General features: G+C 44.2%; 2 protein-coding genes and 1 pseudogene across 22 annotated transcripts in view; 2 read left to right on the top strand and 1 right to left on the bottom strand.

Moving 5' to 3' along the window:
* LOC104656358 (nucleophosmin-like) overlaps positions 1-23,154 on the bottom strand; it is a 560,652-nt gene that overhangs the window by 236,762 nt on the left and 300,736 nt on the right. The gene's annotated exons all lie outside the window — the stretch shown is intronic.
* Positions 1-23,154, top strand: part of NUMB (NUMB endocytic adaptor protein) — a 195,533-nt gene that overhangs the window by 162,201 nt on the left and 10,178 nt on the right. For all 17 annotated transcript variants that reach the window (XM_030931551.1, XM_030931553.1, XM_030931549.1 and 14 more), the window contains 3 exons: positions 6,223-6,297; positions 16,393-16,533; positions 21,435-21,639. In XM_030931551.1, coding sequence (XP_030787411.1) covers positions 6,223-6,297; positions 16,393-16,533; positions 21,435-21,639 — 421 coding nt within the window. The remainder of the gene's footprint in view (positions 1-6,222; positions 6,298-16,392; positions 16,534-21,434; positions 21,640-23,154) is intronic.
* On the top strand, positions 11,575-15,376 carry LOC104656266 (annotated as a pseudogene). The gene has a single exon (XR_747104.2). The product of XR_747104.2 is annotated as a bromodomain-containing protein 2 pseudogene (transcript).

Here is a 23,154-nt window from a genome sequence, read left to right as displayed (position 1 = left end):
AGAGGTGTTTGTGCCACTAAGATGTATATAAATTCTTTTTTTCTTTCTTTTCTTTTTCTTTTCTTTCTTTTTTTTTTTTTTTTTTTGAGATGGAGTCTCACTCTGTTGCCCAGGCTGGAGTGCAATGGTGCAATCTCAGCTCACTGCAACCTCCACCTCCCAGGTTCAAGTGAGTCTCCTGCCTCAGCCTTCCGAGCAGCTGGGGTTACAGGCACCTGCTACCACACCTGGCTAATTTTTGTATTTTTAATAGAGACAGGGTTTCGCCATGTTGGTGAGGTTGATCTCGAACTCCTGACTTCAGGTGATCTACCCTCCTCAGCTTCCTCCGAAAGTGCTGGGATTATAGGCATGAGCCATTGTGCCCAGCCTGTATGTAAATTCTACATTTCATACTTAATGTAGGTTATCTTTTTTCAGTCCTTTGATTAGTTAACTGTGGCCTGATCACCTAGGGTACTGGTTTCAAGTAGACAGTTTTAGGGCAGACATCGTCCTCTCAGTCACTTTTATCTTCTTTTCTTAAAAATGCTCAGAGATCTTAGTTTATATGGTCAGAATGAAAGACTCAAGTTAACAAATAATATGGAAGTATTGGCCAGGCGCAGTGGCTCATACCTGTAATCCCAGCACTTTGAGAGGCCAAGGTGGGCGGATCACCTGAGGTCAGGAGTTCAAGACCAGCCTGGCCAACTTGGCAAAACCCCATCTCTACCAAAAAAAAATACAAAAAATATAGCTGGGTGTGGGGCCATGCACCTGTAATCCCAGCTACTCGGGAAACTGAGGCACAAGAATCACTTGAACCCAGGACAGAGAGGTTGCAGTGAGCCTAAAACTGCTCCACTGCACTCCAGCCTGGGTGACAGAGTAAGCCTCGTCTCAGAAAAAAAAAAAAAAAAAAGAAATATGGAAGTATTGCAACTGTAGAATTTGTGAGAGGAAGCCTGGGCTTAATTTCAGCTACAGGCATATCTAATCATTAATATTTCAGTACCTGACTGAAGTAACTATAATGTGGCAAACTATAATGATGTACAAGAACTGACACCCAAAAGTATGAACAAATACAAGAATTCATATTATCTGTTTTCTTTCTTTAGAGAGATCAGAGGTCATGAAATATGACAAATATGATTCCTTACTGATACATTAGTACAATACTATAAAATTATTAAGGCCTATCTCAAAAAGCACAATTTTATTTTATTTCATTTTTTTATTTTTGAGATGGAGTCTCGGTCTGTCACCCAGGCAGGAGTGCAGTGGCGTGATCTCAGTTCATTGCAACCTCTGCCTCCTGGGTTCAAGCAATTCTCCTGCCTCAGCCTCCTGAGTAGCTGGAACTACAGGCACGTGCCACCACACCTGGCTAATTTTTTGTATTTTTAGTAGATACGGGATTTCACCATGTTGGCCAGGCTGGTTTCGAACTCCTGGCCTCGAGCGATCCACCTGCCTTGGCCTCCCAAAGTGTTGGGATTATAGACATGAGCCACCACACCTGGCCACACATGTTTTTATAACCATATAATTGGGCTGTGTGTGGTGATTTACACCTGTAATCCCAGCACTTTGGGAGGCCGAAGCAGGAGGATCGCTTAAGCCTAGGAGTTCAAGGCTGCAGTGAATTATGATTATGTCACTATGCTCCAGCCTAGGCAGCAGGGCAAGACCCCATCTCTACAAAAAAAAACGTTTAAAAATTAGCTGGGTGTGGTAGTGCACGCCTGTAGTCCCAGCTACTGGGGAGGCTGAAGTGGGAGGATTACTGGAGCCCAGGAGTTCAAGGCTGCAGTGAACTGTCCTGTGCCACTTGCATGCCAGCCTGGGCAACAAGGCAAGACCCTATCTCCAAACAAACAAGCATATAATTGGGCCAAGAAAATGTTATATTTCCCTGAATATTGTAAGGAGACTAACTGGAGAACAGTTCCATTCTAAATTGACCTTTTATTTTTCCCTTCTTCAGTCTTCCAACCTTGAAGTAGTCCTATCTGTTGCCTTAGATACTGAACACTGCAGGCTACAATTATACAATGAGCAGATTGATTAAACTGCAAATTTAAATATCTTAGAATTGTCAGTGCCATTTGGTAATGTTGTATATTGACTGGTCAGCTACAACAGGAGATTGGTTAGCTGTCTCCTGTTTCCTACAACTGATATTTAGCATATTTTTTCTTTCAACAAATATTTCTTGAACTGCTACTCTGTTCCAGGTGTTGTTCAAGTTCCAGGGATACAGCAGTGAATGATAGAAGGAAGAACCTTGCCCTCATGGAGCTTACCTTCCAGCAAAATACTAATTGTTACATGAGGGTTGGTTAAATATGAGCAGTTACTGTTGTTGGTGAATGACTATTCTACCAATTTGCCTGGAACAGCCCTATTATAACACCCATTTATTAGTTTTAATAGTCATCCCTTTCATTTTCAAAGGGTTCCCAGTTTGTAGAGTAAATTTATATGACTGTCCTTGTTCTAAACCTTTCGTATACATTAATTCGTTTAATCCTCACAGTAACCCTATGAGGTATATGAGATTAACATCATTATACAGGTGTAGAAAGTGAAGCATAGAGAAGTTAAATTAACCTGCCTTTGATGGGAGTAACTTGCAGAACCAGAATTCAAATCCAAACAACAGCTTGGTTCCTAGTCACTCTACTAGACTGCCTCCATACTACTGTTCTAAATCTTTACTGTTTTACTCTGCCTGTCATCTTTCCTCTCCCCAGCAAAGTAAAGCAGGTAAAGTAATACCATACATTCGCAGATGAATTTATGGTTCTGCAGAGTGAATTTTCTCCACTTGCTACTCCCTCCTTTACAAATCTGTCTTCATATCTACTCGGCCTCACTTTATCCCTCCATTTCATAGGAATGGACATCTCTCCTCCTGTCTAAAACTTGTATTCTAGCCCCATCTCACCCTGCATTTTGTTGGACTTTGTCCTCTAAATTACTCTTCTCTTTTTCTTGGGCCTTCCATTTCCGTTGTTCCACTAGCTTTTCCCATTCAGCACATGAAGAGGATTTTTTGTTGTCATTGTTGAAAATGTGTATCACTCTTTTAAGAATTCTGCTTTACTATTGGGAAAGGTTTTTTAAAGTTTATTAATAATATAATGATGATAAATGGCTACTAATTATTACCCTATTTAAATTCCAGGTACTGTATATAATCTCTAATCCTTTTAACAAACTACAGGTATTTTACAGATGAAGAGATGGAAGCTCAATGGGCTACATAACTTTCTTAGCTTATGAATAGTAGCACTGAATTCAGTCTCATATTTGTCTTAATCCAAAGCCCATTGTATTTCAAGTATAACATGCCAGTGTATCACAATTCTTATAGGCTTCCCTTGATCCTCTGCCTGTGCCTTATTGCCCTACAGCTCTCCTTTTTATAGAAAAGCTTTGTTAAAAAAGTATTTAATACTTGTAGACTCTTCTTGCCTTTCATTTACTTATCAACCCATTCTAGTCTAACTTCTACTTCTGTATCAGGATCCTCCAAAGAAACAGAACCTCTAGGAGGTTTTATATGTATATATCATATATGTGATATATATATATCAATATATGATATATATAAATATATATGATATATATCAAATATTAATATATATTATATATTATCTATTTTAAGAACTCACTCATGTGATTGTAGGGGCTGGCAGGCTGGCAAGTCTGATACCTGTAAAGCAGGCCAACAGGCTGGAAACTCAGGCAGGGTTTCTTCTCCAGGAAACCTCAGTTTTTGTTCTTGAGGCCTTCAACTGATTGGATGAAGCCTACCCATATTACCAAGGCTAATCTCCTTTACCTAAATTCAATTTATTGTAATAATATTTACAGAGTAGCTCCTAATTACGCATAGAATCAAGATCAAAGTCCTTATCAGGAATAGAAGACCTTCCGTGATTAGGCCTTTCCTACTCTATCTCCCATTATGCCTCTCCCATTGCCAAGTCTACTTACCAAGCCATACTGAAATATTTATAGAGCCCCAGAATTGCCATGTTGTTTGCTTCCATGTCCTGTACTGCTGTTTCTTCTGCCTGGCATGTCCAGTACTTCTGTTACTTCCCTGTCTCCCTGCCCCTACCTAGAGCATCAAGAAAAATTATTTCAGCACCCAGTTCGGTCTTCTCCTTTGTATAACCTTCCCCAATTCCACAAATAGATTTGATTATACCTCTTTTCTGACATCAGTGTACCTTGTTCTCAGCTCTACTGTAGCACTTACCTACGGTATTCTTTATTTTTTGTCTGATTGTTGCCTTTCAGTAACCGTCCAGGTATTTCCACTGGCCGGCATATTATAGGCACTCATCAAATGTATGGTGGTGGTGGAGATGATGAGGCCTAGTGGATCACAGGTTAAGTAAGGCCATGTCCCCATATCAAGTTTTCCTAGGCTTGGATCACATATAGAGGAGAATGGTAGACAGTTCTGATAGTCTCCCTTGTCCCTTCTAGAGGCTGCTGCGCCAACCTTAGCAACAGATTCTTTTTGATCTATATTTTTTATGATAATCTAATACCTATTCTCAGCCTTCATATTGCTTTTGTTTTATTTTGCTGTATCCTTGAGGCAGTTAAAAAGAAAGGACACTGTTAAATTACTATTACATTCCATCACAGGAGGAATTATGCATCAGCTTGTTCTCATGTGATTCTCATGTGCCAAAAAGTATTTTCTGAGCCAGTAAAAAGAAAAATTTTTTTTTTTTTTTTTTTTTTTGAGACGGAGTCTCGCTCTGTTGCCCAGGCTGGAGTGCAGTGGCGCAATCTTGGCTCACTGCAAGCTCCATCTCCCGGGTTCCCGCCATTCTCCTGCCTCAGCCTCCCGAGTAGCTGGGACTACAGGCGCCCGCCACCACGCCCGGCTAGTTTTTTGTATTTTTAGTAGAGACGGGGTTTCACCGTGTTAGCCAGGATGGTCTCGATCTCCTGACCTCGTGATCCGCCCGTCTCGGCCTCCCAAAGTGCTGGGATTACAGGCTTGAGCCACCGCGCCCGGCCAAGAAAATTATTTTTTTCAGTAGTTTTTAAATCTTCCTGTGTCCCCAAAATGTCTCCACGCATTTAATGTCAAGTTAAAACCCAAGCCAGGGCTGGGTGCAGTGGTGCACACTTGTAGTCCTGGCTACACATGAGACTGGGACAGGGGGATCACTTGAGCCCAGGAGTTCAAGGCTGTAATGCTCTATGATCATACCTGTGAATAGTCACTGCACTCCAGCGTGGGCAACATAGTGAGACCTCGTCTCTAAAATTATTAGACGCTGGGCACAGTGGCTCGCACCAGTAATCCCAGCACTTCAGGAGGCTGAGGCGGGCAGATCACGAGGTCAGGAGTTCCAGACCAGCCTGGCCAATGTGCTAGAAATCTCTCTACTAGAAATACAAAAATTAGCTCCATCTCTACTAGAAATACAAAAATTAGCCAGGCGTGATGGCAGGCGCCTGTAATCCCAGCTATTCGGGAGGCTGAGGCAGGAGAATCGCTTGAACCTGGGAGTGAGGAGGTTGCAGTGAGCCAATATCACGTCATTGCTCTCCAGCCTGGGCGACAGAGTGAGACTCTGTCTCAAGAAAAAAAAAATTATTAGGAAAAATGTCGGTGTTAACTCTGAGAGAACAAATAATGGCTTTTTAAAGATTGTTAATAGAATAATGAAGACTTACTGTGTTTTTAACACGAAAATTTTAGGTGACCAAAGGTCCTGCTATAACATACTGGGGTCATAGGATAGTAGAATGGTCAACATCTCAATTTAGACATGTTACTTCTTGCTCTAAATACACTTGTAGACGCTACTTGTGGTGTAACTCCTTATGTGTTTAATATGTATCTGACTCTTGGTTTTCTTGATTTTTTAAATGGGTGAAGAATCTAGTTATGAATTCTTTGCCCTTTATGGAATGTGATATCTTGGGTTTTATTCCATCTGTTACTTCCCTTTTACTTACTTTTATCTTATTGTTTTGCATTGTGTTTGTAAAATAATGGCTTTGGCTTATTTTTTCCTGAACTTTTCTGCAGTTTGGTTTGAGTATCTGGCTTTGGGTACCACTCCTGAACTTGGACTCCATCTGTACTTGTGACTTTTGGAAGGCAGAAGTCAGTGTTTTCTGTGGAAGATGACTTTTTTTTAATATTGTATATGTGTATCTCCCCCTCCCCTTTTTCGTTTCTCTTAAAAGACTGGAAAGAAAGCAGTTAAAGCAGTTCTGTGGGTCTCAGCAGATGGACTCAGAGTTGTGGATGAAAAAACTAAGGTAAGATTCTTTATTTTGATTTTGATTTATTTTATTTTATTTTATTTTTTTGGAGATGGAGTTTCACTCTTGTCGCCCAGGCTGGAGTGCAATGGCGCGATCTCAGCTCACTGCAACCTCCGTCTCTCGGGTTCAAGCAACTCTCCTGCCTCAGCCACCCGAGTAGCTGGGATTACAGGGGTGTGCTACCATGCCTGGCTAATTTTTCTATAAGTAGAGACAGGGTTTCACCATGTTGGCCAGGCTGATCTCAAACTCCTGACCTCAGGTGATCCACCGGCGGCTTCCCAAAGTGCTGGGATTAAAGGAGTGAGCCACCGTGTCTGACCTAAGGTAAGATTCTTATAAGCATAAATAGGACTGCTCATATGTTTTTAAAAATCTGTAATGATCAGATATAATACCCTTAAGCTGTTGAAAGGTATTATATTGTTGAAGTTTTATCCTTCCACTTAGTCCAAAGTACAATCTTCTGAGAGACTATTTAATGTTCAGGAAACCACTTTAGTTACTCATTTACTTTATGAAAAATAGTATTCTCTCAACATTTTGTTCTACATGACATAGCATGTCTAAGGTACTAAGCATTAGCATTTAGTGTTAAGATCTGAGTTCTTTTTTTTTTTTTTTTTTTTTGAGATGGAATTTCACTCTTGTTGCCCAGGCTGGAGTGCAGTGGTACAATCCCAGCTCACTGCAACCTCCACCTCTTGGGTTCAAACGATTCTCCTGCCTCAGCCTCCCAAGTAGCTGACTACACACACGGACCACCATGCCCCGCTAATTTTTGTATTTTTTGGTACAGACGAGGTTTCACCTTGTTGGTCAGGCTGGTCTTGAACGTCCGATCTCAAGTGATCTGCCTGCCTTGGCCTCCCAAAGTGCTGGGATTACAGGCATGAGCCAACGTGCGTGGCCTATTTTTGTTCTTACATATTTTTTAAAAAGTTTTCACTCTCACAAATTTGATATAAAAGATGATAAACTATCCTTTTACCATATTTTAAAATTAAAAACAGATGGACTCCACATCTGAAATTTCTTCTTGCTCTGAAGAAAACACTATTTTAAGAAAATGATATTTGAACTAATTAACCTGGCTTTTGACTCAAAACTCAATTTAAGTGACATCTTAAGGACTAGTAAATGGCTCTTTGGTTAACATTTACTTAGAATCCAAATAATATCTCAAATCATAGGTAGCATTTTGCATTTGAGAAACAGTGATCCTAAATGCCTAAATAAGAATAGACACACAGATCTACCCCTAGAAAGCATAAGGTGTTATATAAGGACATTTAATTATTAATTAAAATTTCCTAGAATAACTAAAGTCAGGAAAAAATTTAACAAGAAGATAATTAAAAAAAAAAAATTCAAATGCCACTGAAAGGGGAGAAAGTCTGGCAGGTAAAAACCAGTTTTGATAGGCAACTTGCCTGGTAATTTCAAGTGATTTAATATAGCTGCATTTTAGTTATTTGACCTTACATTGCATACTTTTTTTTAAGTTCAAGAGAAGCAATAGTCTTCAATTTTAGTACATTACTGTTGGAAACAGTGATCATTTTAATTATTTTTTGGAACTTTTGTAGTTTTCATTAGTGTTTGGATGAAATTTGTTACACTTGAAAGCTATGTATTTAATTGTTTTATACAATAGTTGGAAAGTAATATTGCCCCCTTGTGGCTACTCACACCACTGGCATTCATTAGTTTAGTTTTTTCCACACTGAATAGTAGTAATTAGTAGTCATTGGTGGCTTGTCACCATTGGGACCATCTTCCCACCTTGTATTTCGCTATAAGCAGGAACTAATACCATGTTGGGATCAGTATTTGTGATAACACCATGCCATGATCTGCACAAATTTTTGTGGAACAGAAGCTGAAATCTGAAGCCCTTAACCTTTGAGCAAGAAGCTCTGTCAGATTGCCTTGCTATCCCATCTCCCAACTCATGTGTATCTTGATTCTGATAGTGTTCCTACCTTTTTTTTGTTTTTTGTTTTTTCTTTTTTCTTTTTTTTTGAGACAGTGTCTTACACTGTCACCCAGGCTGGAGTACAGTGGCACAGACATAGCTCACTGCAGCCTCAGTCTCCTAGACTCAAGGGATCCTGCAACCCCAGCCTCTCAAGTAGCTGGGACTGCAGGCACACACCACCATGGCCCAGATTTTTTTTTCTTTTTTTAGAGATGGGGTCTCACTATGTTGCCCAGGCTGGTTTCAAAACCCTGGGCTCAAGCAATCTTCCCACCTCAGCACCCCAAAGTGCTGGGATTACAGGTGTGATCTACCGCACTCAGCCTAGTGTTCCTACTTGGTATAGTAACTCTTAGTTTCTTAGAAAAAGAGATAAATGAATGGCTGGGTGCAGTGGCTCATGCCTGTAATCCCAGCACTTTGGGAGGCCGAGGCAGGCAGATCACGAGGTCAAGAGATCAAGACCATCCTGGCTAACACGGTGAAACCTCATCTTTACTAAAAATACAAAAAATTAGCTGGGCGTGGTGGCAGGCGCCTGTAGTCCCAGCTACTCAGGAGGCTGAGGCCAGAGAATGGCATGAACCTGGGAGGCAGAGCTTGAAGTGAGCCAAGAACGCGCCACTGCACTCCAGCCTGGGCAACAGAGCAAGACTCTGTATCAAAAAAAAAAAAAGAAAGAAAAAGAGATAAATGAATTGCAAATGGAAATGTGGAAATGAAATTTATGTTACAAAGAAAAAAATTAGAAAAACAAGTTTTAAAATGACTGTTCAGTGTGTTTCACTTCCAGCAATAGCTAAATAGAGCTTCTGTTGGACTGACCCTCTAGCAAACAACTGTAAATTCTAAACAAAATAACCCAGTTATTCAAAGGCACTAGAAAATAACCCAAACAGATAGATTCTAGAGAGAAGCCGACACTTAGAAGAAGGAAATTGTATTGGGTGATTTCCCATTTCACAGCTTCTAGCTTAAGGATAGGCCCTAGTCTGTACCATATAGGGTAGCTCTAACTTCAGTGAGAAACATTTAGTTTTTTGGTCTTAAAAACCAAAAGAGGCCGGGCGCGGTGGCTCAAGCCTGTAATCCCAGCACTTTGGGAGGCCGAGACGGGCGGATCACGAGGTCAGGAGATCGAGACCATCCTGGCTAACACGGTGAAACCCCGTCTCTACTAAAGAAATACAAAAACTTAGCCGGGCGATGTGGCGGGCGCCTGTAGTCCCAGCTACTTGGGAGGCTGAGGCGAGAGAATGGCGTAAACCCAGGAGGAGGAACTTGCAGTGAGCTGAGATCCGGCCACTGCACTCCAGCCTGGGAGACAGAGCAAGACTCCGTCTCAAAAAAAAAAAAAAAAAAAAAAAAAAAAAAAAAAAAAAAAAAAAAACCAAAAGACATAATTTTTTTGTTTGTTTGTTTTTTGAGATGGAGTCTGGCTCTGTCGCCCAGGCTGGAGTGCAATGGTGCGATCTTGGCTCACTGCAACCTCCGCCTCCTGGGTTCAAGCAATTCTCCTGCCTCAGCCTCCCGAGTAGTTGGGATTACAGGCACCCGCCAGCACACCCAGCGAATTTTTGTATTTTTGGTAGAGATGGAGTTTCACCATGTTGGCCAGGCTGGTCTTGAACTCCTGACCTCCAGTGATCCACCTGCCTCAGCCTCCTAAATTGCAGAAGACAGAATTTGAGGCAACAATAGCCACTAGAAGGTAAAAAGAGAGGCTGGGCGTGGTGGCTCACACCTGTAATCCCAGCACTTTGGGAGGCCAAGGCGGGTGGATCACTTGAAGCCAGTAGTTCGAGACCAGCCTGGCTAACATGCTGAAACCCTGTCTCTCCTAAAAATACAAAAAATTGGCTGGTCATGGTGGTGTGTGCCTATGGTTCCAGCTACTTGGGAGGCTGAGGCAGGAGAGTCACTTGAACCTGGAAGGCAGAGGTTGCAGTAAGCTGAGATTGCGCCATTGCACTCCAGCGGCCTGGGCGACAGAGCAAGACTGTCTCAAAAGAAGAAAGTAAAAAGAGAATCCTGGAAATAAGCCAAAAAGGAGTAATTCTGTCCCAAATTCTGTTCATAAATTCTGCCCTAATCTCTGCCCCTTTAGCCATGTAGATTCAAGGCAGACTCCAAATAGCCCAACTAAGGATATAAAAACTGATACTTGATTACCTATGTAGGTGACATGCACCTGTAGTCCTAGCTACTTGGGAGGCTGAGGCGGGAGGATCGCTTGAGCCCAGGAGTTGAGGTTACAGTAAGCAGTGATTGTGCCACTGCACTCCAGCCTGGATGATGGAGCAAGGCAGTCTCAAAAAAAGAACAGAAACACCCTGATGTCTGAGGTGCTGTTCAAAAGATAGTTTTCCATTTGCGTATAATCAAATAAGCTACCTGATAAAACCAAAAACGTAACACTTCCAAGGAATATAATGGAATCCAGACTCTCCACATACAACATTCACAATGTCTACAATGCAGTTACTCAGCATACAACAAAACAGACAAGTCTGACTTATTCTTATCAAAATAACAATCAATAAAGACCCAACTTCAAGATGACTCAGATATTGGAATTAGCAGACAGATTTTAAGTTCCCTCCTTCATTGTTTGACCAAGAAATAAACATCTCTTGGGGCTGGGGGCTACGCCCCCTCCCCCAACACGGCTTCGTTTTCCGGGGGGGGTTGACACCCCGGATTACATACCCCGTACCAAGCCGAGGGCAACTTTGGAGGCCCCCTGGAAGGCTTTAGGATCCAGATTCTTCGCTGCAGCTGCCTTACCGCGGAGAACCACGACCCGCCGGGCGTCTTGCGACCCTCCGGGCGTCTTGCGGCCACACCCCTGGCGGGCCCAGGCAGGCTACGCCCACGCGACCCCTCCCCTTTCCCTGCCGGTCTGGCCAATGGAGGAGCTACGAACGGCACGACCTGCCCGAGCTTGGCAGTCTCCAGTTGTGCTGTGCATGGAAGCCTGGGAAGACTTTGTTGGAAGGGGAGGCAGGGAGAGGGTGCTGGAGGCTCTGGGGCGATGGCTTCCGCACCCCTTCCAACCATCCTCTTTGCCTGGATTCGGCGGACCACAGCTCAGCCAGTTGGCTTGGAAATGTGACGGGTTGCCACTTCCTCTCTGCGGCACTCTTCTGCCTGGTGACTGACACCTTGGAAATGAAGTTTATGACGTCATCGTTGCGACTGGCCAATAGAAAAAGCTCCCGCGGAGAGGTATTCCTTCCCCTTGGACTCAGCTTCTTCACCCGCGTGAGCGAGCGCGCGCGGAGAGGGTGGGGGAAATCTCGAGCGGGGTGGCGCGCATGAGCGGCGAAGCTCCTCCTCCCCGCCTATATATAAAGGGCTGGCGCGGGGCTCGGTGGCGCCATTTCGCGCTGGAGTGGAGCAGCCTCTAGGGCGATGGAGGATTCTGCCTACCGATACAGAGCCTTCGAGTCGTGCGGGGCCGCCATTACAATCCACCTCCATCCGCTTGGAAATGGCCTTCGTCCAGGCCTATGACTGGTCCCAGCGGACAGTACAGACCCCATAGAAGCCCCTGAAGCTCCCCTTTTTCGGGCCCCGCGCAATCCTCGGAGTCTGTCCTCCCCTTCTACTACGCCCTCAAGAGGATTTCAAAGATGGAGGCGGCGGCTCCCTAAACCACTTTTCGTGTTCATCCGCCTCCATCCGAGATCGAAACGGGACCTCGTCCGCCCCGTAGGCTCCCGACAAGAAGAGGGGATCCCTGCAGACCAACAGCGGGCTATATTGATGACGGTGTCTGAGATCGGGGACCGTTCTTTGAAGAGTCAGTCCCTCAGTCGCCCGCCTCAGCGGAGGCCGCCGCCATTTTCTTGCTGTCCGCCATCTGCAGAGCGCGCCAAGCTGCCTGGAGCTCTCCGAGAGGCCCCAAAGGGACTGCTTTCGTGCCGGTCAGGCAGGGGGTTTGTTGCCTGGAGGCCCAAGAGGAACAGTCTCCCCGGTACTTACCGGGTTATGCTGGACCGGGCGGTGAGGGGAACCGAGGCCACCCGGACTTTCCGCGGCTGAGGGCAGCACCGGTTCCCTGCGGTCAAGATGCTGCAAAACGTGACCCCTCACAACAAGCTCCCTGGGGAAGGGAATGCAGGATTACTGGGGCTGGGCCCAGAAGCAGCGGCACCAGGGAAAAGGATTCGAAAACCCTCTCTCTTGTATGAGGGATTTGAGAGCCCCACAATGGCATGGGTGCCTGCTTTGCAACTGACCCCTGCCAACCCACCACCCTCGGAAGTGTCCAATCCCAAAAAGCCAGGACGAGTTACCAACCAGCTGCAATACCTACACAAGGTAGTGATGAAGGCTCTGTGGAAACATCAGTTCGCATGGCCATTCCGGCAGCCTGTGGATGCTGTCAAACTGGGTCTACCGGATTATCACAAAATGATAAAACAGCCTATGGACATGGGTACTATTAAGAGGAGACTTGAAAACAATTATTATTGGGCTGCCTCAGAGTGTATGCAAGATTTTAATACCATGTTCACCAACTGTTATATTTACAACAAGCCCACTGATGATATTGTCCTAATGGCACAAACGCTGGAAAAGATCTTCCTACAGAAAGTTGCATCAATGCCACAAGAAGAGCAAGAACTGGTGGTGACCATCCCTAAGAACAGCCACAAGAAGGGGGCCAAGTTGGCAGCGCTCCAGGGCAGTGTTACCAGTGCCCATCAGGTGCCTGCTGTTTCTTCTGTGTCACACACAGCCCTGTATATTCCCCCACCTGAGATACCTACCACTGTCCTCAACATTCCCCACCCATCAGTCATTTCCTCTCCACTTCTCAAGTCCCTGTACTCTGCTGGACCCCCACTCCTTGCTGTTACTGCAGCTCCTCCAGCCCAGCCCCTTGCCAAGAAAAAAGGCGTAAAGCGGAAAGCAGATACTACCACCCCTACACCTACAGCCATCCTGGCTCCTGGTTCTCCACCTAGCCCTCCTGGGAGTCTTGAGCCTAAGGCAGCACGGCTTCCCCCTATGCGTAGAGTGAGTGGTCGCCCCATCAAGCCCCCACGCAAAGACTTGCCTGACTCTCAGCAACAACACCATAGCTCTAAGAAAGGAAAGCTTTCAGAACAATTAAAACATTGCAATGGCATTTTGAAGGAGTTACTCTCTAAGAAGCATGCTGCCTATGCTTGGCCTTTCTATAAACCAGTGGATGCTTCTACACTTGGCCTGCATGACTACCATGACATCATTAAGCACCCCATGGACCTCAGCACTGTCAAGCGGAAGATGGAGAACCGTGATTACCGGGATGCACAGGAGTTTGCTGCTGATGTACGGCTTATGTTCTCCAACTGCTATAAGTACAATCCCCCAGATCACGATGTTGTGGCAATGGCACGAAAGCTACAGGATGTATTTGAGTTCCGTTATGCCAAGATGCCAGATGAACCACTGGAACCAGGGCCTTTACCAGTCTCTACTGCCATGCCCCCTGGTTTGGCCAAATCATCTTCAGAGTCCTCCAGTGAGGAAAGTAGCAGTGAGAGCTCCTCTGAGGAAGAGGAGGAGGAGGATGAGGAGGACGAGGAGGAAGAAGAAGAGAGTGAAAGCTCAGACTCGGAGGAAGAAAGGGCTCATCGCTTAGCAGAACTACAGGAACAGCTTCGGGCTGTACACGAACAACTGGCTGCTCTGTCCCAGGGTCCAATATCTAAGCCCAAGAGGAAAAGAGAGAAAAAAGAGAAAAAGAAGAAACGGAAGGCAGAGAAGCATCGAGGCCGAGCTGGGGCCGATGAAGATGACAAGGGGCCTCGGGCACCCCACCCACCTCAGCCCAAGAAGTCCAAGAAAGCAAGTGGCAGTGGGGGTGGCAGTGCTGCTTTAGGCCTTTCTGGCTTTGGACCTTCTGGAGGAAGTGGCACCAAGCTCCCCAAAAAGGCCACAAAGACAGCCCCACCTGCCCTGCCTACAGGTTATGATTCAGAGGAGGAGGAAGAGAGCAGGCCCATGAGTTACGATGAGAAGCGGCAGCTGAGCCTGGACATCAACAAATTACCTGGGGAGAAACTGGGCCGAGTTGTGCGTATAATCCAAGCCAGGGAGCCCTCTTTACGTGATTCAAACCCAGAAGAGATCGAGATGGATTTTGAAACACTCAAGCCATCCACACTTAGAGAGCTTGAGCGCTATGTCCTTTCCTGCCTGTGTAAGAAACCTCGGAAGCCCTACACCATTAAGAAGCCTGTGGGAAAGACAAAGGAGGAACTAGCTTTGGAGAAAAAGCGGGAATTAGAAAAGCGGTTACAAGATGTCAGCGGACAGCTCAATTCCACTAAAAAGCCCCCCAAGAAAGTGAGTGAGAAAACAGAGTCATACTCTGCACAGCAAGTAGCAGTGTCACGCCTTAGCGCTTCCAGCTCCAGCTCAGATTCCAGCTCCTCTTCATCGTCGTCCTCTTCAGACACCAGTGATTCAGACTCAGGCTAAGGGGTCAGGCCAGATGGGGCAGGAAGGCTCCGCAGGACCGGACCCCTAGACCACCCTGCCCCACCTGCCCCTTCCCCCTTTGCTGTGACACTTCTTCATCTCACACCGCCCCCCCCCCCCCCCCCGTCCCCCTCTAGGAGAGCTGGCTCTGCAGTGGGGGAGGGATGCAGGGAGATTTACTGAAGGAGGGACGTGGACAAAATAACATTGAATTCCTAGCCCCATTGGGGAGTGACCTCTTGGACACAGAGCCCCCATTCAAAATGGGGCAGGGCAAGGGTGGGAATGTGCAAAGCCCTGATCTAGAGTTACCTGAGGCCATAGCTGCCCTATTCACTTCTAAGGGCCCTGTTTTGAAGTTGTTTGTTCTAATTTATTTTAAGCTAGGTAAGGCTGGGGGGAAGGGTGGGGCCATGGTCCCCTCAGCCTCCACGGGGAGGGAAGAAGGGGGAGCTCTTTTTTTACGTTGACTTTTTTTTTCTACTCTGTTTTCCCTTTTTCCTTCCGCTCCATTTGGGGCCCTGGGGGTTTCAGTCATCTCCCCATTTGGTCCCCTGGACTGTCTTTGTTGATTCTAACTTGTAAATAAAGAAAATATTATTCAAAAAAAAAGAGAAATAAACATCTCTTGTCTTTGAGTCATTATTTTGTTTTGTATTTGTAGCATCACCACAACTAGTACAGAAAATGGTACATTGAAGTAGAGTGCTACCTTAACAGAAATGAAAATAGTGTATAGTAGGGATTATAACTATACTCAGTGACAGAAAGGAAATATGTTCATATTGAATGAAGAGATAGAAATCTTGGCAGAGAATAGAAACTATGAAAAAGAAACAAATGGCTGGGAGCGGTGGCTCACACCTGTAATCCGAGCACTTTGGGAGGCCGAGGCAGGTGGATCATGAGGTCAGGAGATTGAGACCATCCTGGCTAACACAGTGAAACCTGTCTCTACTAAAAACACAAAAAGTTAGCCGGGTGTGGTGGCACACGTCTGTAGTCCCAGTTACTCAGGAGGCTGAGGCAGAAGAATTGCTTGAACCCTGGAGGCAGAGGTTACAGTGAGCCAAGATCACGCCACTGCATTCCAGCCCGGGTGACAAAGCGAGACTGTCCAAAAAAAAAAAGAAAAGAAAAACAAATGGAAATTCCACACCTGAAAAATATAGTATCTGAAGTAAATTCACTGGATAGGGTATATCTAATGTAAAAAAGCAAGGCGCAGAACTGTGTGTGTATGTGTGTAGTGTTCATTGTGTAACGAAGGTAGCATAAACATGACTATTATATGTATTTGCTTATATTTGGAAGTAAACCCAAAGGAGTAAAGATACTGATTTACATATATTGTTGAATGTGGGATCTACCATGAAAGAGATGTAAAACTAGAATCAACAAGCATATGCTTTAGAACATGTAGATGAGAGAAGTATCTGGGCAAAGTGCCTCTTAGGATATCTGCTGCTAAGTCCAATTCTCAGTATTTAAACTGCTGGACACAGATCTAGCTATTCCATAGCCTAGCTGTATCAGATGTATGGATTGTGCATCATGAAATGAACATCCTGTGTTCTGAGAAGCTCAAATAACCTCATAAGTCTTTCTTTGTGTGTCCTATTTTCTAGGACCTCATAGTTGACCAGACGATAGAGAAAGTTTCTTTCTGTGCCCCAGATAGGAACTTTGATAGAGCCTTTTCTTACATATGTCGTGATGGCACCACTCGTCGCTGGATCTGTCACTGCTTCATGGCTGTCAAGGACACAGTGAGTCCAACAAATACGTATTTCATGATGAGTATTCTCAGTTAGCTGGGCTCTTTCTGAGTTTGCTCAGCCAAGCGGTTTCTACTACATTTTTAACAAGTATGTGCTGCTACAGCTGCTCTTGGAAGTGCCTAAACTAGCCTACTTTCAGCTCCTTTCAAATATTTTACACTCTTGGTGTAACCCTGGGAGTTGCAACTCACTGAACAAAATGATTGGCTGAAACCAAAGATCATTAAAGGAAGGTAAAAATGGTCTGGTGATAGTGGTTGCTAAACTTTATTTGAAACTTTTAATTATTGGAAGTATTTTCAGAGTTCTTAAATGTATTTGTTTGCTAACACATATGGGTATGGTATTAAAAATGTATTTGCAAAGAGACTACTACAAATGAAAGAACTTGGCTGGGCCTGATGGCTCACCCCTATAATCCCAGCACTTTGGCCAGGGCGGGAGGATCACTTGAGACCACAAGTTGGAAACCAACCTGGGTTACGTGGCAAGACCTCATCTTCACAAAGTTAAAAAATTAGCCAGGCATGGTGGCACATGCATGTAGTCCTAGCTACATGCTACATGCCTTGGGAGGCTGAGGCGAGCAGATCACTTGAGACTACGTGTTGGAGGCTACAGTGAGTCATCGTGCCATTATACTCCAGCCTGGGTGACAGAGTGAGACCTTGTCTCCCAAAAAAAAAAAAAAAAACAACTGAGTGCAGTATACTTTCAACTATTATAAAAACAGAAATACTGGCCAGGCACGGTGGCTCACACCTGTAATCCCAGCACTTTAGGAGGCCGAGGCAGGCGGATCACGAGGTCAGGAGTTCAAGACCAGCCTGGCCAATATGGTGAAACCCCCGTCTCTACTAAAAATACAAAAAAATTAGCCAGGCATGGTGGCACATGCCTGTAGTCCCAGCTACTCGGGAGGCTGAGGCAGAAGGATTGCTTGAATCCGGGAGGCGGAGGTTGCAGTGAGCTGAGATTGCGTCACTGACTCCATCCTGGGCAACAGAGTAAGCCTCCGTCTAAAAAAAAGAAGAAATACTGGCTGGGCATGGTGGCTCACACCTGTAATCTCAGCACTTTGGGAGGCTGAGGTGGGCAGATCACCTGAGGTCAAGGGTTCGAGACCAGTCTGGCCAACATGGTAAAACCCTGTCTCTACTAAAAATGCAAAAATTAGCCAGGTGTGGTGGCGCACGTCTGTAATCCCAGCTACTTGGGAGACTGACTCAGGAGAATCACTTGAACCGGGAGGCAGAGGTTGCAGTGAGCCAAGATTGTGCCACTGAACTCCAGCCTGGATGACAGAGTAAGACGCCATCTCAAAAATAAAATAAAAATAGGCCAGGCCCGGTGGCTCATGCCTATAATCCTAGCACTTTGGGAGGTCGAGGTGGGCAGATCACTTGAGGTTGGGAGTTCAAGACCAGCCTGGCCAACATGATGAAACCCTGTCTCTACTAAAAATACAAAAATTAGCCGGCCATGGTGGCGGGTGCCTGTAATCCCAGTTATTCAGGAGGCTGAGGCACGAGAATCGCTTGAACCCAGGAGGCAGAGGTTACAGGTGAGTAAAGCTCTTGCCAAAGTTTAATCTGGAAGATAAGTAGTGGCCATGCTCTAAAAATTGACCAAAATTGTTTAAAGATCTTTGAGACACTGGTGTAAACAAATGCTAAGAACTCAGGCTCTGAGTCAGATATGGGTTCCAGTTCTGATTCTGGTTCTTACTAGCTGTGGGATTTGGGGCAAGTTACTTAACATTCTCTGTCTTGGTATACACTTCTATAAATGGAGAAAGTGGTTGTGAATACTAAATTGGATAATGAGTATAAGCACACTTAGCATAGGGTCTGGCCCACATTACTCCAAAAATTTTAGCTAGTAATGTTTAAGCTGTTCTTCCCTTGGTTTGACACTGGTGCTTTGAAAATGAGTTGAAGTAACTGAACTATGCTTTTGTCCTCTGTTTCTCAGACCCTAAGTAAACCACAAATTTATTATATTTTGCTATCACTACACTTTAAAAATCTGGAGTTCAAGAGTTTCCAGACACTAATTTAAAAACCATTTTATTGTCAAATCATGGCCTGGCAGGCTGTTTGAATCTCCTAGGCCAATAGTTCTACTGTATCAAAATCACCTGGAGGACTTGTTTTAAAACATAGATTGCTGGGCCCCATCTCCAGCATTTTTCATTCAGTGAGTTTGGGATTGGGACTTCAGAATTTCCACTGAAAGTTCCCAGATGATGCTGTTGGTTGGGGATGAGGTCACTCTGCAACAACTTCTGCCCTAGGCCTAGGAGAAAGAATAAGCTTCCTTGACCTGTAGCTCTGTCCTTATAATAGAGCTGCGTTCAAATGCAAACACATTCGAAGAATCTTTTAGTACTCCTGTTTCATGCTTTAACATCTGGCCTAATATCGTCCTACTGGGAAGTTAGATGGAAACTCATGTGGATTCATGGAGTAATTCTATCAGTCTTTAAGTAGTCAAAAGTTTTTTTTACAAGTTTAAAAGTTTTAAAAAAGTAAAAAGTAGTCAAAGGTAGTAAAATCTTAGGGACATAAAGCATTTTAAACCTCTACCTGTCCTTATGATAACTAATACTGTCATGCAAAATCCAGTGAAATGACTCGTTCAGAGCCGTGTGTAGGAGCAGCTGCCTACGTGGTGTGATTTTGAGAATACCACAAAAGACTTCCTGTTCCCAAATATCTCTTCTCACTGTGAATGATGCCAACAATTATACCATCTCTAGATTTTTTATTCCACAATTAGCAAAATGGTTTAAAATACAGATAACCCTGCTAAAAATAGTCCATTAAATTTATTAAATTGACTCTGGGTAATCCAGTGTATCTATATAAAGCAGTGTTTTGTTCATATACGTACGTCCTCCACTCCTCCCACACATAAATCAGTTTTATCTGCTTAATTCTTTTATAAGTAGACGGTGTGGATGAAAACATGCTTTCGCTTTTGCCTGTGTTTGGTTGGGAGGTAGAGTTGGGAATTAGAGAGAGCTAGAGGAAGATAGGAAAGGTTTGGGGGAAAACCTAAAAGCACTGAGGGCCATAAATGAGGAAGGTTGCTTAGAGGGAGGATTCAGAAAGGGGAGACAGCAAAGCGTTTGTCTCATTGTTAGTGTTTTTTGAAACAGGGTCTCACTATGTCACCTGGGCTGGAGTGCAGTGGCACAATTACAGCTTACTGTAAGCTTAAGCGATCCTCCCACCTCCCAAGTAGGACCACAGACACACCACCACCACACTCGACTAATTTTCTTTTCTTTTTATTATTATTATTATTATTTTTAATTATTTTTTTTTTTTGAGACAGAGTTTTGCTCCTGTTGCCCAGGCTGGAGTGCAGTGGCACGATCTTGGCTCACCACAACCTCCACCTCCCGGGTTGAGTTCAAGTGATTCTCCTGCCTCAGCCTCCCGAGTAGCTGGGATTACAGGCATGTGCCATCATGCCTAACTAATTTTGTATTTTTAGTAGAGACAGGGTTTCTCCATGTTGGTCAGGCTGGTCTCGAACTCCTGACCTCAGGTGATCCGCCGGCCTCAGCCTCCCAAAGTGCTGGGATTACAGGCTTGAGCCACTGCACCCGGCCTTTATTTTTATTTTTATTTATTTTTTGAGACAGAGTTTCGCTCTCGTTGCCCAGGCTGGAGTGCAGTGGTGCCATCTAAGCTCACAGCAACCTCTACTTCCCAACTTCAAGCAATTCTCCTGTCTCAGTCTCCCAAGTAGCTGGGATTACGGGCACCCGCCACCATGCCCGGCTAATTTTTGTGTTTTTAGTAGAGATGGGGTTTTGCTGTGTCAGCCAGGCTGGTCTTGAACTCCTGACCTCATGATCCACCCACCTCGGCCTCCCAAGGTGCTGGGATTACAGGTGTGAGCCATCCCACCTGACCTAATTTTCTTTTTCTTTTTTGTTAGAGACAGGGTCTCACTGTATTATCCAGGCTGGTCTCAAACTCCTGGGCTCAAGCGATCTGCCCACCTCGGCCTCCCAAAGTGCTGGGATTACAGATGTGAGCCACCATGCCCGGCCGCATTCCTTTTTAATCACTGGAATTGTATTTGTTTATCAGAAGTTTTAAGTTTGCAACTTTTTTTCCTAGACATACTAACACTGCATTAAGTTCCTGAAATATGCCTTGCCTTTGCAGTAGTTTCTTAGAAATGGCTGGTAAATATTCCCTCTCCTTCCCCAAAGGGCAACTAGAAGCTTGCATGTCAAGGCTTGAAACCTTGGATAGAGTCTTCTAAGCTGTTGGCCAGGGCTGACATGACAGAGCCTCAGTGATAAAGAGTTCTCCATGGCTGCTTGCAAAAGCACAGGTTGCTGGTTATCACTTTACTTCAAGGCTTGTAACAGTGAACTGAACCATCATAAGCACTACCTAAGAAAATGTATTCATTTAAATTAATTTGGCATATGAATATATTAAAACAATTTTAAGTTGGAATTTGCAACATCTTGCTTTCATAAAAACAGACTTATTTGGGCCGAGTGTGATAGGTAGCTCACGCCTATAATCCCAGCACTTTGGGAGGTTGAAGCGGGTAGACCACTTGAGGCCAGGAGTTGGAGACCAGCCTGCCCGACATAGCAAAACCCCATCTCTAATAAAAATACAAAAATTAGCCAAGTGTGGTGGTGCATGATTATAGTCCCAGCTACTCAGGAGGCTGAGGCACAAGAATTATTTGAGCCCGGAGGCAGAGATTGCAGTGAGCAGAGACTGCGCCACTGCACTCCAGCCTGGGTAATAACAAGACTCTGTCTCAAAAACCAAAAAAAAGGACTTATTTGTATGTAATTGTTAGTCTTGTAATTCTGAAAAGCTTTTAAAACCTGCTCTCTACAGGGTGAAAGGTTGAGCCATGCAGTAGGCTGTGCTTTTGCAGCCTGTTTAGAGCGCAAGCAGAAGCGGGAGAAGGAATGTGGAGTGACTGCTACTTTTGATGCTAGTCGAACCACTTTTACAAGAGAAGGATCATTCCGTATCACAACAGCCACTGAACAAGCAGAAAGAGAGGAGATCATGAAACAAATGCAAGATGCCAAGAAAGGTACAATCTGTTCTACAGTGTGTATTTATGGAATGCAGTTTTTCCCAACAAAGTATTATTTTGAAGCTACCAGGGATAAGTTTTCTCATAATCAAAGAGAACCCTTAGCAATATAAAACCTTATAACAAAGCTGAAAATCTTAAAAACTGCTTCCTTTAGAGTGGCTAGTTTAATGGCTTCAAAAATATTTACTCCATTATAGTAAACTATCTGAGGAATCAGAGTGCAGTTGAAGAAGCTGCAGAGACATCTCTTACCCCCTTCCTTCCATCCTGAAATACCTTTTTAATTCTGATGCATCTGATCTCTATGAGAAGCAAATGAAGTAAGTACCTGCATCTTAAAGAAAGCAGCACAGGTCCCAGGGCTTAAGGCTGCAAAGCATCCACGGACTATGATGCTAGCAGAGAGATTTAACAGTAATACTGCTTATATGAGATTATTGCTGGTTTTTAGTGCTTTCTAGTCACAAAAGTCTATAGATTTTGAGAGGTAAGCCTATAACTCTTTTTCCCATAGCTCTGTTAATTTAATTTAGGGTATGATTTTATAGAGTGTTTTATTTAGGTACACATGGCATCACAGCAGAAATGCCTGTACAAACATTCAAGTTAGTTGGCAGTCTATAAATGTGAGTTGGGTATATTTTAGAACTAAATGATAGGGCTTGAAAATATTTTTGCATTCTTGTATATAAGTAGGGTTAAAACCAACAAGACAAGCACAAACAATTCAGGTTAACTAATAGACATTAATATAATTTTGAGGCCAGGTATAGTGGCTCACAGCTGTAATCTCAATACTTAAGGAGGCTGAGGAAGAAAGATCACTTGAGGCCAGGAGTTTGTGACCAGACTGGGCAACATAGACCCTATCCCTAGAAAAAAAAAAAAAATTAATTATCCATATTTGGTGGTGCACATCCATAACCCTAGCTGCTTGGGAGGCTGAGACCAGAGGATTGCTGGAGCCCAGGAGTACAAGGTTACAGTGAGCTGTGATCATGCCACTGCACTCCTGGGTAACAGTAAAACCCTGTCTCTTAAAAACAAACAAATATATATATATATGATAATTTTTTTACTATAACCTTTTAGTTCTAAACTAGTCTTTTTTTGTTGTTGTTTTGGTTTGATTTGGGTTTTTTTTTTTTCTTTTTTTTTGAGACAGAGTCTAGTTCTGTTGCCCAGGCTGGAATGTAATGGTGCAGTCTCCACTGACTGCAGCCTCCACCTCCTGGGTTCAAGCAGTTCTCCTGCCTCAGCCTCTTGAGTAGCTGGGATTACAGGTGCATGCTACCACACCCAGCTAATGTTTGTATTTTTAGTAAAGATGGGCCAGGCTGGTCTCAAACTCCTGACCTCAGTTGATCTGCCTGCTTTGGCCTCCCAAAGTGCTGGGATTACAGGTGTGAGCCACTGCACCTGGCCTTAAACCAGCCCTTTTGGATAGCAGCATTGACTAAAATACTGACCCAAACAGCTCTAATTCTTAACCCCCCTCCAAAAAAAAAG

Source organism: Rhinopithecus roxellana, chromosome 5, assembly GCF_007565055.1.
Source record: "Rhinopithecus roxellana isolate Shanxi Qingling chromosome 5, ASM756505v1, whole genome shotgun sequence".
In the NCBI taxonomy this organism is placed as follows: domain Eukaryota; kingdom Metazoa; phylum Chordata; class Mammalia; order Primates; family Cercopithecidae; genus Rhinopithecus; species Rhinopithecus roxellana.
Note: the sequence above shows the minus strand (reverse complement) of the source record. Positions and strands in the feature narration are given on the sequence as shown.